The sequence below is a fragment of the Phycodurus eques genome, chromosome 12 (assembly GCF_024500275.1).
Source record: "Phycodurus eques isolate BA_2022a chromosome 12, UOR_Pequ_1.1, whole genome shotgun sequence".
NCBI lineage: Eukaryota > Metazoa > Chordata > Actinopteri > Syngnathiformes > Syngnathidae > Phycodurus > Phycodurus eques.
In genome coordinates, this window is record NC_084536.1 from 5,168,163 (window position 1) to 5,180,262 (window position 12,100).

Here is a 12,100-nt window from a genome sequence, read left to right on the forward strand (position 1 = left end):
TTGAGGAACATTGTCCTTAAACTGTGCAGGTGCTGTTTGACTTTTTTCTCACGTACTTGTTCACAAAGATTTGCACCTCGCTCCATCTTTGCTTGTGAATGACTGAGCAATTCAGGGAAGCTCCTTTTATACACAATCATGGCACCCACCTGTTCCCAATTAGCATGTTCACCTGTGGGATGTTCCAAACAGGTGTTTGAAGAGCATTCCTCAACTTTCTCAGTCTTTTTTGCCACCTGGCCCAGCTTCTTTTGGAACGTGTGGCAGCCATAAAATTTGAAGTTAATGATTGTTTGCTAAAAACAATAAAGTTTATCAGTTTAAACAATAAATATCTTATCTATGTGGTGTATTCAATTAAATATAGGTTGAACATGATTTGCAAATCATTGTATTCTGTTTTTATTTATGTTTAACACAACGTCCCAACTTCATTGGAATTGGGGTTGTACTTCACCCACACCGAAACTTTAGAGCATGATTCGACAGAACGGCGGCATTTTTACGTCCAACCGTTCGTGGTACGACTACATAACGTTACGTAGGCTACATAACGTTTTGTTGCCTGCTTGCTTCATATTCAAAGTACCGGAACATACCTCAAGCAAGTCTTAAACGAACGTCCTCTCCAGTCCTGAGCACCGGTGACCACCAACACACTTTTTTCCGGATTTTGTCCTTATAATACAAAATCGGCGCGCTCCACTCTTGTTGTCGTCGCTACGGTAACGAGTGTATCCGGTCAAATTTGAGTTGACAAAATCAAACCCACTGATCGTAAAAAACGGGATGCGGTGGTATCGGAATACAAGATTTTATTGCAGTAGTCTGACACATGCAATCTTGAAAGAGCAAATTTGTCTTGTAGTCTGATCCGGGCATTACGTGTTGTCTGTCTCAGACGTGTTGTCTGTTCCACACCGCCGAGCCCTGCCAAAAGAAGTGGAAACTTGCGAGAAAGTGCCTCCTACCAAAAAAAGTTTGTAATTGCCTATAGATGCCACAAGATGGTGGCAAAGGACAACTTTTGTCTAAATGAACTTTCTCAACTCACTACAACAAAGTTCCGTGACACCAATTTGCCAGATGTATTGTAATAAATGTATTGCTGTGCCTGAGCACAAAACCAGACGATAGGTGAGTTTTTCAGCGAATAACGGAGGATACATTTTTTTAAAAAATCTATGAGTCGGAAATAGTGAATATGTGGGGGAACACTCTGCATTCATTTTTGATTGGGTTATTTCTATTTCCATTTTTTACTTTGTAAAAATTGTTGTCAATTCTAGACAAATTGAATGGAATTGTGTTAAACAGTACAGTGCAGGCATCAAACCCAAGGCCTGGGGGCCAGATCCGGCCCGGCACATTATTTTATGTGTCCCGCGAAAGCAAATTGTGTGCGTCGATTGAATGTTTCATGCTAGAACACCAAAATTGCAAATTGTCTTCACTTTTAATAATGTTGTGCTATTGGACAATTTTTTTCTTACCAATCCCCCCTTTTAAAACAAATTGAAAAATAGTTGAACAAACATTTTTTTACTCGCTTCTGATTTCAAAACTAGTTATTCATCAATTTGTTGTGTATATGTAATAATATGAGACGATCATACAATCATATGGGTTCACAGTCATAACGGCCCTCAGAGGCAAAGAATAACTACGATGTGGCCGCAACAAAAAATTGCTTGACACCCTGCAAAGGTTCCAATGAATATATAGGAAGATGGTAGTGAAAGTGCGTTAATATTGTCTGTAATGATAAGTATTCCAATTGTGTTGTTATCAATAATTTACAGTTGTTCTGCTATGTGTGTGTCGTCTGAGCTACTAGATTATTGTGCTCCAAGGGACCCCCCAGGGGAGGCCGGGAACAGCTGTGCCGTCACATGCATCACAGTGTGCCACTTCAACTCTAAGTTATATATCCTGTACATATACAGTATATGCAGTAAATATGTATTATATGTATATAATATGTATATGTTAACTAGCAGCACAGAGCTCCAAGTGACACTTTAGGTTTTACATATGGAATGATAGTTTCATGGTGAACATAATAGGTGACACAATTTTGCATTCTTGCACATCAAGAGTCTCTGATTCAGTAGGCTACCTCCTTTCAACACAAGTTCTGGCAGCCGGTTGTCGTGGCAGCTGTTTCCAGGCTGTGTGGTGCCTCACCTGTCGCCCTCTAAAGACATGTAGACACACGCACCCACACACGCATGCGCGCAGGCACACACACACACACGCACACACACACACACACATATATATATATATATATATATATATATATATATATATATATATATATATATATACAGTCTAACAGGGGGTGATGGTATTTGTCTTAAGTGCACCAGCCAAAATGTTGACATGACCAGACACACACATGCACACACCTGTAATTTAGGAGTCCGAGCGTCATCAGTGTGCTGATGTTATTTTGTGAGAACAATTTAAAAGCTGAGACGCATTGTGAGTCCTCCTACCAGTAAGCCTGGGTTATCATTTGGTGTGTGTGTGTGTGTGTGTGTGTGTGCGCGCGTGTGTGCGGTGGGGGTGTCAGTGTTAATGGCTCTAGCAGGACTGCATGTCAACCTTTAACATGGTCATGTCTGGAAACATTGAGCGAGTGCAAGTGTGTGTGTGTGTGTGTGTGTATGCGCTTTACAAATGCGTGTGTGTGTGTCTGTAGTAGCAGCGACCGTGACCTTACCCTGCAGTTTGTCGTGTGAATAGTCGGCGATAACATAAATCCCCCTGCCTCAAACACATAACCCGCTTGCATTATAGTTTCTGCTCAGAACACCGCCATTACTGCCCATATAGATTCCGGTGCCGATGACAACTTCATTCATGAAGCAATAATTTACCAGCTCCAAAGCCCTCTCCAACCACTTCCGTCCCTGAAGAAATTCACAGCCCTGGATGCCCGAATCATCTCCCCCGTTACCCACCAAACAGTGCCATTCACCTTGCTCATTTCGGGTAATCACTGTGAGAACGTCTCACTTTTTGTTATCCCTTCCCCTGATACCCCATTAGTCCTCGGAATTCCCCGGCTCAAAAAACACAACCCCACCATCGACTGGACACACTTAGCCATCACCGGATGGAGCCCTCACTGCCACTCACACTGCCTGCTCTCAGCTATCTCAGCTATACCGCCCTCTGATAAATTGCCACCCTCTTCCACGCCTGTTGACTTCTCCCGAGTCCCTGAAGAATACCATGATCTCTCTCCGGTGTTCAGCAAAGACCTGCCCATTTCTCTGCCCCCCAACACCCGTATGACTGCGCAATTAATCTGCTGCCGGGGGCCTCTCTTCCCTCCAGCCGTCTCTATAACCTTTCTCGACCTGAGAAAAAGGCAATGGAGGACTATATCCGTGACTCTCTGACTTCCGGACTCATACGACCTTCCTCTTCTCCAGTAGGGGCTGGCTTCTTTTTTGTTGAAAAGAAAGACACCACTCTTCGCCCATGTATCGACTACCGTGGTCTCAATGACATCACCGTCAAAAATAAATCTCCGCTTCCCCTCATCGTCCCCTCGTTTGTACCCCTCTGCGACGCCCGGATGTTGACCAATTTGGATCTACGGAACGCCTACCACCTCATCGTTATTCGAGAGGGGGATGAATGGAAAACCGCTTTCAACACCCGGTTTGTTTTTGTCTATTTGGATGACATTCTCCTTTTCCGTCGATTCATCCGTAATTACAGCAAGGTCGCAATTCCCCTCACTAGCCTCACATCCACCAGCTCCCCCTTTCAGTGGACCCTGGCAGCATCCCAAGCATTTAGTCAACTCAAGACCCCGTTCACCAGTGTGCCCATTTTTCATCACCCCGACCCCTCCCTCCAGTTCGTGGTCAAGGTTGATGCCTTGGACACGGGGGCACGGGCTGTCCTCTCACAGCGGGACACCACGACCCAGAAACTTCACCCCTGTGCCTTTTTTTCCTGTTGTCTGTCCCCTGACAGACAACAGGAAAAACTATGACGTTGGCAACCGGGAGCTACTGGCCATTGTATGGGCCTTGGAAGAGTGGAGGCAATGGCTGGAGGGGACTGAACTACCATTCATCATTTGGACAGACCACAAGAATCTCTCTTACCTCCGTTCCGCTAAACGCCTCAACCTTCCACAAGCTTGCTGGGCTCTCTTCTTGAGCAGGTTTAATTTCAGTCTGTCCTTCCATTCTGGCTCCAAAAGCAGCAAACAAGATTCCCTGTCTCGACTTTACTCACCCCCCTCAAGCCCATCCTTCCTTCCTCGTGCTTCGTTGGAGCAGCCACTTGGCAGATCGTACAGGAGGTTCAGGAGGCCCAAAAGACTCACCCAGATCCCAAGACCGGGCCTCCAAACCGTCTGTTCGTACCCGATTACGCATGCTCTGACGTTCTTCAGTGGGCTCACAACTCCAAACTCACCTGTCATCCTGGCATCACCTGCACCATTCAGTTTTTCCAGCAGCATTTCTAGTGGCCTAGCCTTGTTCAAGACACCCTGGAGTTCGCCCAAGCCTGTTCCGTCTGTGCCCGAGGGAAGTCTTCACACCTGCCCCCAGCTGGGCTGCTGCGTCCAATGCCTATCCTTAGCCGCCCTTGGTCCCATATCGCTCTGGACTTTGTTACTGGTCTACCTCCTTCTGAAGGTAACTCTATCATTCTCACTATTGTCGATCGCTTTTCCAAATCCGTCCATTACGTAGCCCTCCCCAAACTACCATCCGCCTTCGATACCGCTAACCTCCTTGCTCAGCATGTCTTTAGACTCCACGGTATTCCTATCAATATTGTGTCTGACATAGGTTCTCAGTTCTCATCCCTGGTATGGAAGGAATTGTGTAAAGCAGTGGTCGCAGCAGCCAGCTTGTCGTCAGGATATCATCCGCAGACCAACAGCCAGACGGAGCGGGCAAACCAATCCTTTGAATCTGCCCTCCATTGTGTTGCCGCACGCAACCCCTCCTCCTGGAGCTCCTTGAGTACGCCTACAACTCCCTCACCAGTTCCGCTACCGGTATGTCCCCTTTCATGGCTTGCTATGGTTACCACCACCCATTAGTCAAAGAACAGGAGCAGGCAGTGGCAGTCCCTACTGTCAAGGATCATCTCCGGAGAATCCAGGGAGTGTGAAAATACGTCCCAGTGGCGTTGACCCGGTTCGCCGCACGGAATAAACAGCTCGCAGACCGTCATCGCTCCCCGACGCCCGAATACAAGGTGGGCCAATCTGTCTGGCTTTCTTCTCACGACCTCCCACTTCAGACAGAGTCCCGGAAACTCACTCTGAGTTTCATTGGTCCCTTCCCCATTACCAAGATCATCAATCCCACTTCCGTCCAATTGAAGCTTCCACAGTCTCTGAAAATTCATCCCACATTCCACGTCTCTTTCCTGAAGCCTGTCTCCACCTGCGCCCTATGCCCTCTGGCCGAACCCCCTCCACCCACCCGGGTTACTGACGACCATCCGGCCTCGCATTGCGCATCCTCGACGTGAGGGAGAGGGGCTTCCAGTACCTTGTCGACTGGGAAGGGTACGGGCCGGAGGAGCGTTCTTGGATTTCCCGGTAGCTCACGCTGGGAGGCGTCCGTTGAGAGGGGGATACTTTCATATACTGCCCTGCAGTTCCATTATTGGAGCCGGGAGGAGCCGGGAGGAGCCGGCAGGGCGCTTTGTGTCCTCTCTTTTCCCCCTCCCCTCTCTGTTTTCAGCACCTGTCTTCAATCAGCCTCATCACCATCGGTGTATATAAGCCTGCCTGTTCCTGGAAATCCTCGCCTAAGTATTGCAGCCTCTCCTAGCGATACCACGGCCCACCTGATGTCAAGTAAGCTATACTGTTCCTCGCTTCCCTTGTTAACTTTTGTGTCTCCTCGTTCCCTGTGTTCCTGACTGACGTCATTCCTGCCACCAAGCCAGCCGCCTGTTCTGTCCACTGCCTGCCGCCTGTCCACGCCGCCGTCTGCCAACACATCCAGGATCACCTCCATAACCTATCCTCAATAAACTGTTCATCATTTAACATCTGCCTCCGCCTGCTCTTGGGTCCAGCTTATTCCCCACACGTGACAGACACGTCCGGATTTACCATTACAAAATGTACAGCAATGTACTGAACTAGAAGATTTGGTGGAAATGTGAAATTGTGGTGATAAATGTCAAAATGCGAAAAAGTAACCCATCCATCCATCCATTTTTTGAGCCGCTTCTCATCACAAGGGTCGCGGGCGTGCTGGAGCCTATCCCAGCTATCTTCGGGCAGGAGGCGGGGTACACCCTGAACTGGTTGCCAGCCAATCGCAGGGCACAAACAAACAAACAACCATTCGCACTCACAGTCACACCTACGGGCAATTAAAGTCTCCAATTAATGCATGTTTTTGGGATGTGGGAGGAAACCGGAGTGCCCGGAGAAAACCCACGCAGGCACGAGGAGAACATGCAAACTCCACACAGGCGGGGCCGGGGATTGAACCCCGGGTCCTCAGAACTGTGAGGCTGACGCGCCAACCAGTCGGCCACCGTGCCGCCGAAAAAGTAACCCATGTGTATTAAATTCGACAAATTGGTGAAAATGGTGTGGAATGTGGTGAAATCGTTGCGGAAACTTGAAACATGGTATTGTGGAAGTGGCGAAAACGAGATGGAAATTTCATGGTTATGTCATGCTGTGACGGACACCGTTATCGCCATCAGGAGTTACCATTCCAAACTGTACAGGTAGAAACATGGTGTAAAACAGTGAAAATATATTGGAAATTTTAAGAATTGTTGAAAATGTGGTACAGTGTAGATGAAAATGTGGCAAACATTGCTAAAATGTGGTGACATTGTGATTGAAACACTGGAACCACTGTGGAAAGTAGCGAAAACGTGCCTAAGTGTCCATGTAAAATGTCATGTCAAATGTCATGCTATTTATGTAGCAGACACAGCTATTGCAGTCAAGATTAACACTACTGAACTGTGTTGTGAAGTGGTGAAAACTTGGTGGAAACGTGGCACTATGATGTTATGCTGTTTAGGTAGCGGACGCAGTTATTGACATCAGGATTTACTTTTCCTAACTGTACTGCGATGTGGAAATGCTGTGGAAATGCAGTTGAAATCTGATGAGAAATGTGCTGTTATGTGGTCAAAACGTGATACGAAAACAGTGGAAACGTCATTTGGTTTGCCATTGAAGAATACACTTGCTATTATCTGAGTGATGACAAAAATACGACAAAAGTCGAAGTGCGCAGGTGTGGTGTTGGCTGTCTGTTTTCCAGGCGACAATGTTTTTGTGTGTCCAGTCAGTTCATTGGCAACGAGCTGTTTAGTTTAACATCCATATGCTGCTGCAATTACGTCTGTATGGCTTCTGTGTACACACGCATGGATGGGGAAAACACATGCTGGAAGAAAATTGTGCATGAGACAGAAAGGGAAGACAAAAACTGCGAGAGAAAAATAAAATATGGTGAGACCAGGCTGCTCGTTGGCCGACTGGTTTGCACATCTGCCTCACGGTTCTGAGGACCGCGGTTCAAATCCCGGTCCCGCCTGTGTGGAGTTTGCATGTTATCCCCGTGCCTGCGTGGGTTTTCTCCGGGCACTCCGGTTTCCTCCCACATCCCAAAAACATGCATTAATTGGAGCCACAGAACACGTCCATGCCAACACCGAGAAATCCTACAGGGCAAACGGCCGGCCGCACCGACGGTCCCCAGCACACACTCCAGTCCCCAAACCAACGCAAGCGCCGATGACAGAAAGAGAAAAACTCAACACCGAGCCAAAACCCCACCGCAGCAACCCCACACAAACGACGTCCCACAGCACCCCAAATTGCAACCCCGCGCCCCAACGGTGAAAATCAGGAAAGGAGGCACAGCCCACAGCACCCGGTTCCATCCAAAGAAAAATAAAATAAAATAATCGATAATAAATAAATACGTTCAAAATAAATAAATAAACTAAAATAAAAATCACAAAGCCACCACCCGCGCAAAAATGCCGAGCCCCAGTACGCACCCCCAAAACAAAAAGCCACAAGCCCAAAACAGGAAGCCAAGTCAAAACCTGCACAAACAAACCACCTGACGCGATGAAACAGCACCAAATAACCTCAACAACGCTACATCCAACCCCCAGCCGAAACACCAACCAATGAGTACCAAGTCAACCGGCCCACCCCCACACACACCGCTCCCCAGCCCACAGGTTCGACATCGATACTGGCCATGAAGAACCATGAACCGCATGGAACTGGAATTGGGAGGAGAGCACTCCTCTGCGGCCCGACAACCAGGGGGAGGGTACAGGCCTCAGGAGTCCAGCCAAGAGAAAGGTGACAACCCACCTCCCACCCACTTTTTATGGATACCAGGTCCCAGACTGGCAACCATGATCCCTGTACTGTGAATGTGTGTGGTGGGGTGTAGTGCGTTATAGAGGGTCTTTGAGCGTGCTTCGTCTGGTCCCTCACCTATGATCTATTTGCCCTGGGTGACCCTGCCAGGGGCATAAAGCGCCCAACAACTTACAGTAGCTCCTAGGGTCATTGGGACACACAAAACCCTCCTCACCGATAAGGTGACGGCTCAAGAAGGGGATGATGAAATAAATAATAAAGAAAATGTGTATTTAACCCATTGGATATAATGGAAACAAGTTTAAAAAACAAGTTAATCCCACTATGAAAATGTACAGTCAATACAAATGACAAAGGTGTCTTACAAAGGTGATTTGTGTTGCAGATGTGCCTCACCTTTTAGTATTCTTAATAGTCAGTGAAAAATAAAATTACTATATCTTCTGCGAAACACATTCAATGTGAGTGTGCTTACCTCACCAAACCTTCTCTGTGTCAGTGGTTCTTAACCTTGTTGGAGGAACAGAGCCTCGCAAGTTTCATATACGCGTTCACGGAACCCTTTGTAACTCTGTCCCTCTTGTCTGTAAGAAAAAGTATGCTTTATTTAAAATTCAAAACAGGCATATATTTATTGACTGTGTAGATTCTCAGTCATCCAGGTCATGGTAATCCACAAAGGTTGAATATAGGCAACTGGACTATTTTGTTTGTTGAGTCCAGTTGCCTTGATTCAACCTTTCCAGGTATATATTTTATTTGTGTACAAAATGAACCATGCACCATTTGCACGCAAAATCAGTATTCAAATAACAAACCCAACAAAACATGAAAATTTACACACCAAAATATTTAATTCTATTTATTCTATATTTAAATTTAATTTAATTAATATTTAATTTAATATTTAATTAATTAATATTTAATATTTAATTGAAAATTCAATTAAATAAATGAAGGTGAATTTTTCTGTTGCCTTTCACCTTGGCAAGTGCCACTTTCATATAATTTTCAGAACAAAGTCTGTCCCTTTTCTTTGTGTTATTTCTACAAACCTCAAAAAGGCTTCATAGGTAAGTATAATTTTTTAAAAAAATGTTCTGTATTAATAGCACATGCTTTTAACTTATAAATAAATAATAAAGTAAACCTCATGAATTTCGGTTGAGAAATTAGGAAGTTATAATATTATATTATATATATTATATTGAAAATAGGATGGATGGATGAAAATAATCAATATACAGGCATTGCCTTTGATGGGAACATTGCCCCCCACAATGTGGCCGCTACGTAGGCAGGTTATTTAGCCGGGCTGGCACAGCGCACTGGCGTATCTACTATGTTTTTTATTCATGTCTATATATTGCTGTTTGCGCTCTGAAATCACGGCCAACCCCTCTCCTATTGAATGCTACATCTGACGTCTCGGCGATGCCGTTAAACTCTAACACCTAAGCCTCAAAATGTCTGCCTGGACTCTTTTGCTTATTTTGACTATGAAAGGGTCAGAAAATGTTCTGTGAATAAGTGCTTTTGCCCCCTTTCCCGGAATTCCCAAATATCTAGCAGGTTAGGGTTAGGTTAGGTTATCCCTTACGGGTCGTCGACGTTCTACTTGCAGAGATATCCCTTTGATCTTTTCTGAGTCTCATGTGATGTCAATTAAAATTCAACTTCAGAAGTTCCACTTCATCACAAAACAACAAAATTGGCTCACCTTATCTTTAACGTGCGTACAAAGGACTTTTGTTAGCGAACACAAAGCTATGAAAACATTTTGGGAACGTATCAATGTGTCAAGTCGTGTGAAGGCAGCGGTGAGAACTCCATCTTTTAATCCGCGCAGGGATTTAAAAACAGTCATCGTTAGCACAGCACGAAGCGGACATTCAGTCACATACCCCGCCCCTCAAGAGAGAAAATTACGATCTTGAGAAAGTGCAAACTGATTGTGGATTACAAACCACATTCTGCGTACAAAACTGTCCCACAACTGCTGAAGTTTCAAGTGTTCCAGTTATGAAGCACAAAAAGGGTTTTTGAAAGGAGAGTAAAAGAAGCAACACAGGAACACTTTTTCCACCGCATTTTCAGAAAGCGCTTGTGTCAGCGTGTGGCTCCATGTTTTTCCCTCGAAGGAATGTTGATCTGATCATTGGATTAATTATAACATCGTAAAGCTCCACTGACTGTCTCTCTCTTCTTTTTTTTTGGGTCTTTCTGCAGGGTCTCAGAGGACTGAAGGCATCAAGGCGTCTGATGTTCTGCCCGTCTTGAAGGAGAAAGTGGCCTTTGTGTCCGGTGAGTGTCTTTGGAAATCATCACCCGCCCCTTAGTTACAGTTGTGAAGGCTGAATTCAACGTGACTTTCCACCGTTGAAATAAGATTAACTAAAAAAATTAAAAAATAAATAAAATAAAATGTCTATTAGCAACCAAAGCAGGTGCACATCCACCATATCAAAGTGATGCAAGCAAATTCAGTAAACCCGTGTTTATTGCGGGGGTTACATTCCAGGAAACCCCAAAAGTAAATTCAATCTGCGCAGTAGCGAGTAGCATTGATTTCATTGTTTTACTATATACATTTATAAGTTTCATTCATGATTCAACTCCGGTTTCCTCCCACATCCCAAAAACATGCATGTTGGTTAATTGACAGCTCTAAATTGCCCACAGGTGTGAATGTGAGTGCGAATGGTTGTTTGTTTGTGTGTGCCCTGCGATTGGCTGGCAACCAATCCAGAAAATGGATGGATGGATCTTGGTTATTGTCAAGAAAACCATCGAAAATGGCTAGAGCTAGTTAGCAGCTCTTGTATTAAACTTTCATGAGCTATTTCCGTTGTCATCATTATATTTGTCCGAACAAAATGTACCTTTAGTTGCACCTGGCATTAAAAATGAACAAGAAGCTGAAGAAACAAGGGGTGTAATATTTGTTTTCCATGACTATATTAATTATTTCTAAAATTTCAGGGCTCTCATTCAATGTGCGTCCCGCGTCCTCGGCGCACAAAAATGATCAGGGACGCATAAAGAGTGGTGAATCTGCATCCACAAATGCACAACATTGCTTACCTACATATGTGTGTAAGTGTGGAATTAAGCAGTCTTGCATCGTTATTTGGGCGTCAGAATTTGCATTTTGTGCCTCGAAAAATATATTAAAAGCAAAACTGCGAATCACTATTACTCCGAAGACGGAAACACGCAAGGGCGTATGTGACACAACACGCTTACGTCACCGATGTGTGGACGCTGAAGTGAAGTTATTCGGTTGCGGAGCGGGAGGGCAACGATTACAAAATTGAGACGAGAGAGAAAAAAAAAGACAAATGGCGAAAAAGTGGTAGCATTTCATGGTGAAATGCAAGGCGAGCACCCGTTCATTGTAACGCAGACCTGTTTTTCTTCGCCGAGTATGACGTCACATTACGGGACCCGAAAGACAGAGGTGAAGTTAACATAGCGCACTTTATTAACATAACGTTAGCACTACGGGCTGCGGAGTGTCTCTTTTAATTATGAGTACCATTGAATGTGTGGCTTATTTATTTATTTATTTATTTCCCCTCCAAAGTGACAAGGACAGTATAACGCAACCATAGCGGTACATACAGTGTGCTTTTTTGCTCAATGTAGTCACTGTGTGACATGTGGCCAATTTGATCTGTGCGTGGCAAAACTTTGAGTCAAGTAGGTGGAAAACGT

General features: G+C 45.1%; 1 protein-coding gene across 10 annotated transcripts in view; it reads left to right on the forward strand.

Moving 5' to 3' along the window:
- kalrna (kalirin RhoGEF kinase a) overlaps nt 1-12,100 on the forward strand; it is a 204,053-nt gene that overhangs the window by 28,526 nt on the left and 163,427 nt on the right. For all 10 annotated transcript variants that reach the window (XR_009769550.1, XR_009769551.1, XR_009769552.1 and 7 more), the window contains exon 2: nt 10,613-10,687. Coding sequence is in view for 7 of the 10 variants with exons in the window: in XM_061691497.1 (XP_061547481.1) it covers nt 10,613-10,687 (75 nt within the window). In the remaining 3 variants the exon portion in view is untranslated. The remainder of the gene's footprint in view (nt 1-10,612; nt 10,688-12,100) is intronic.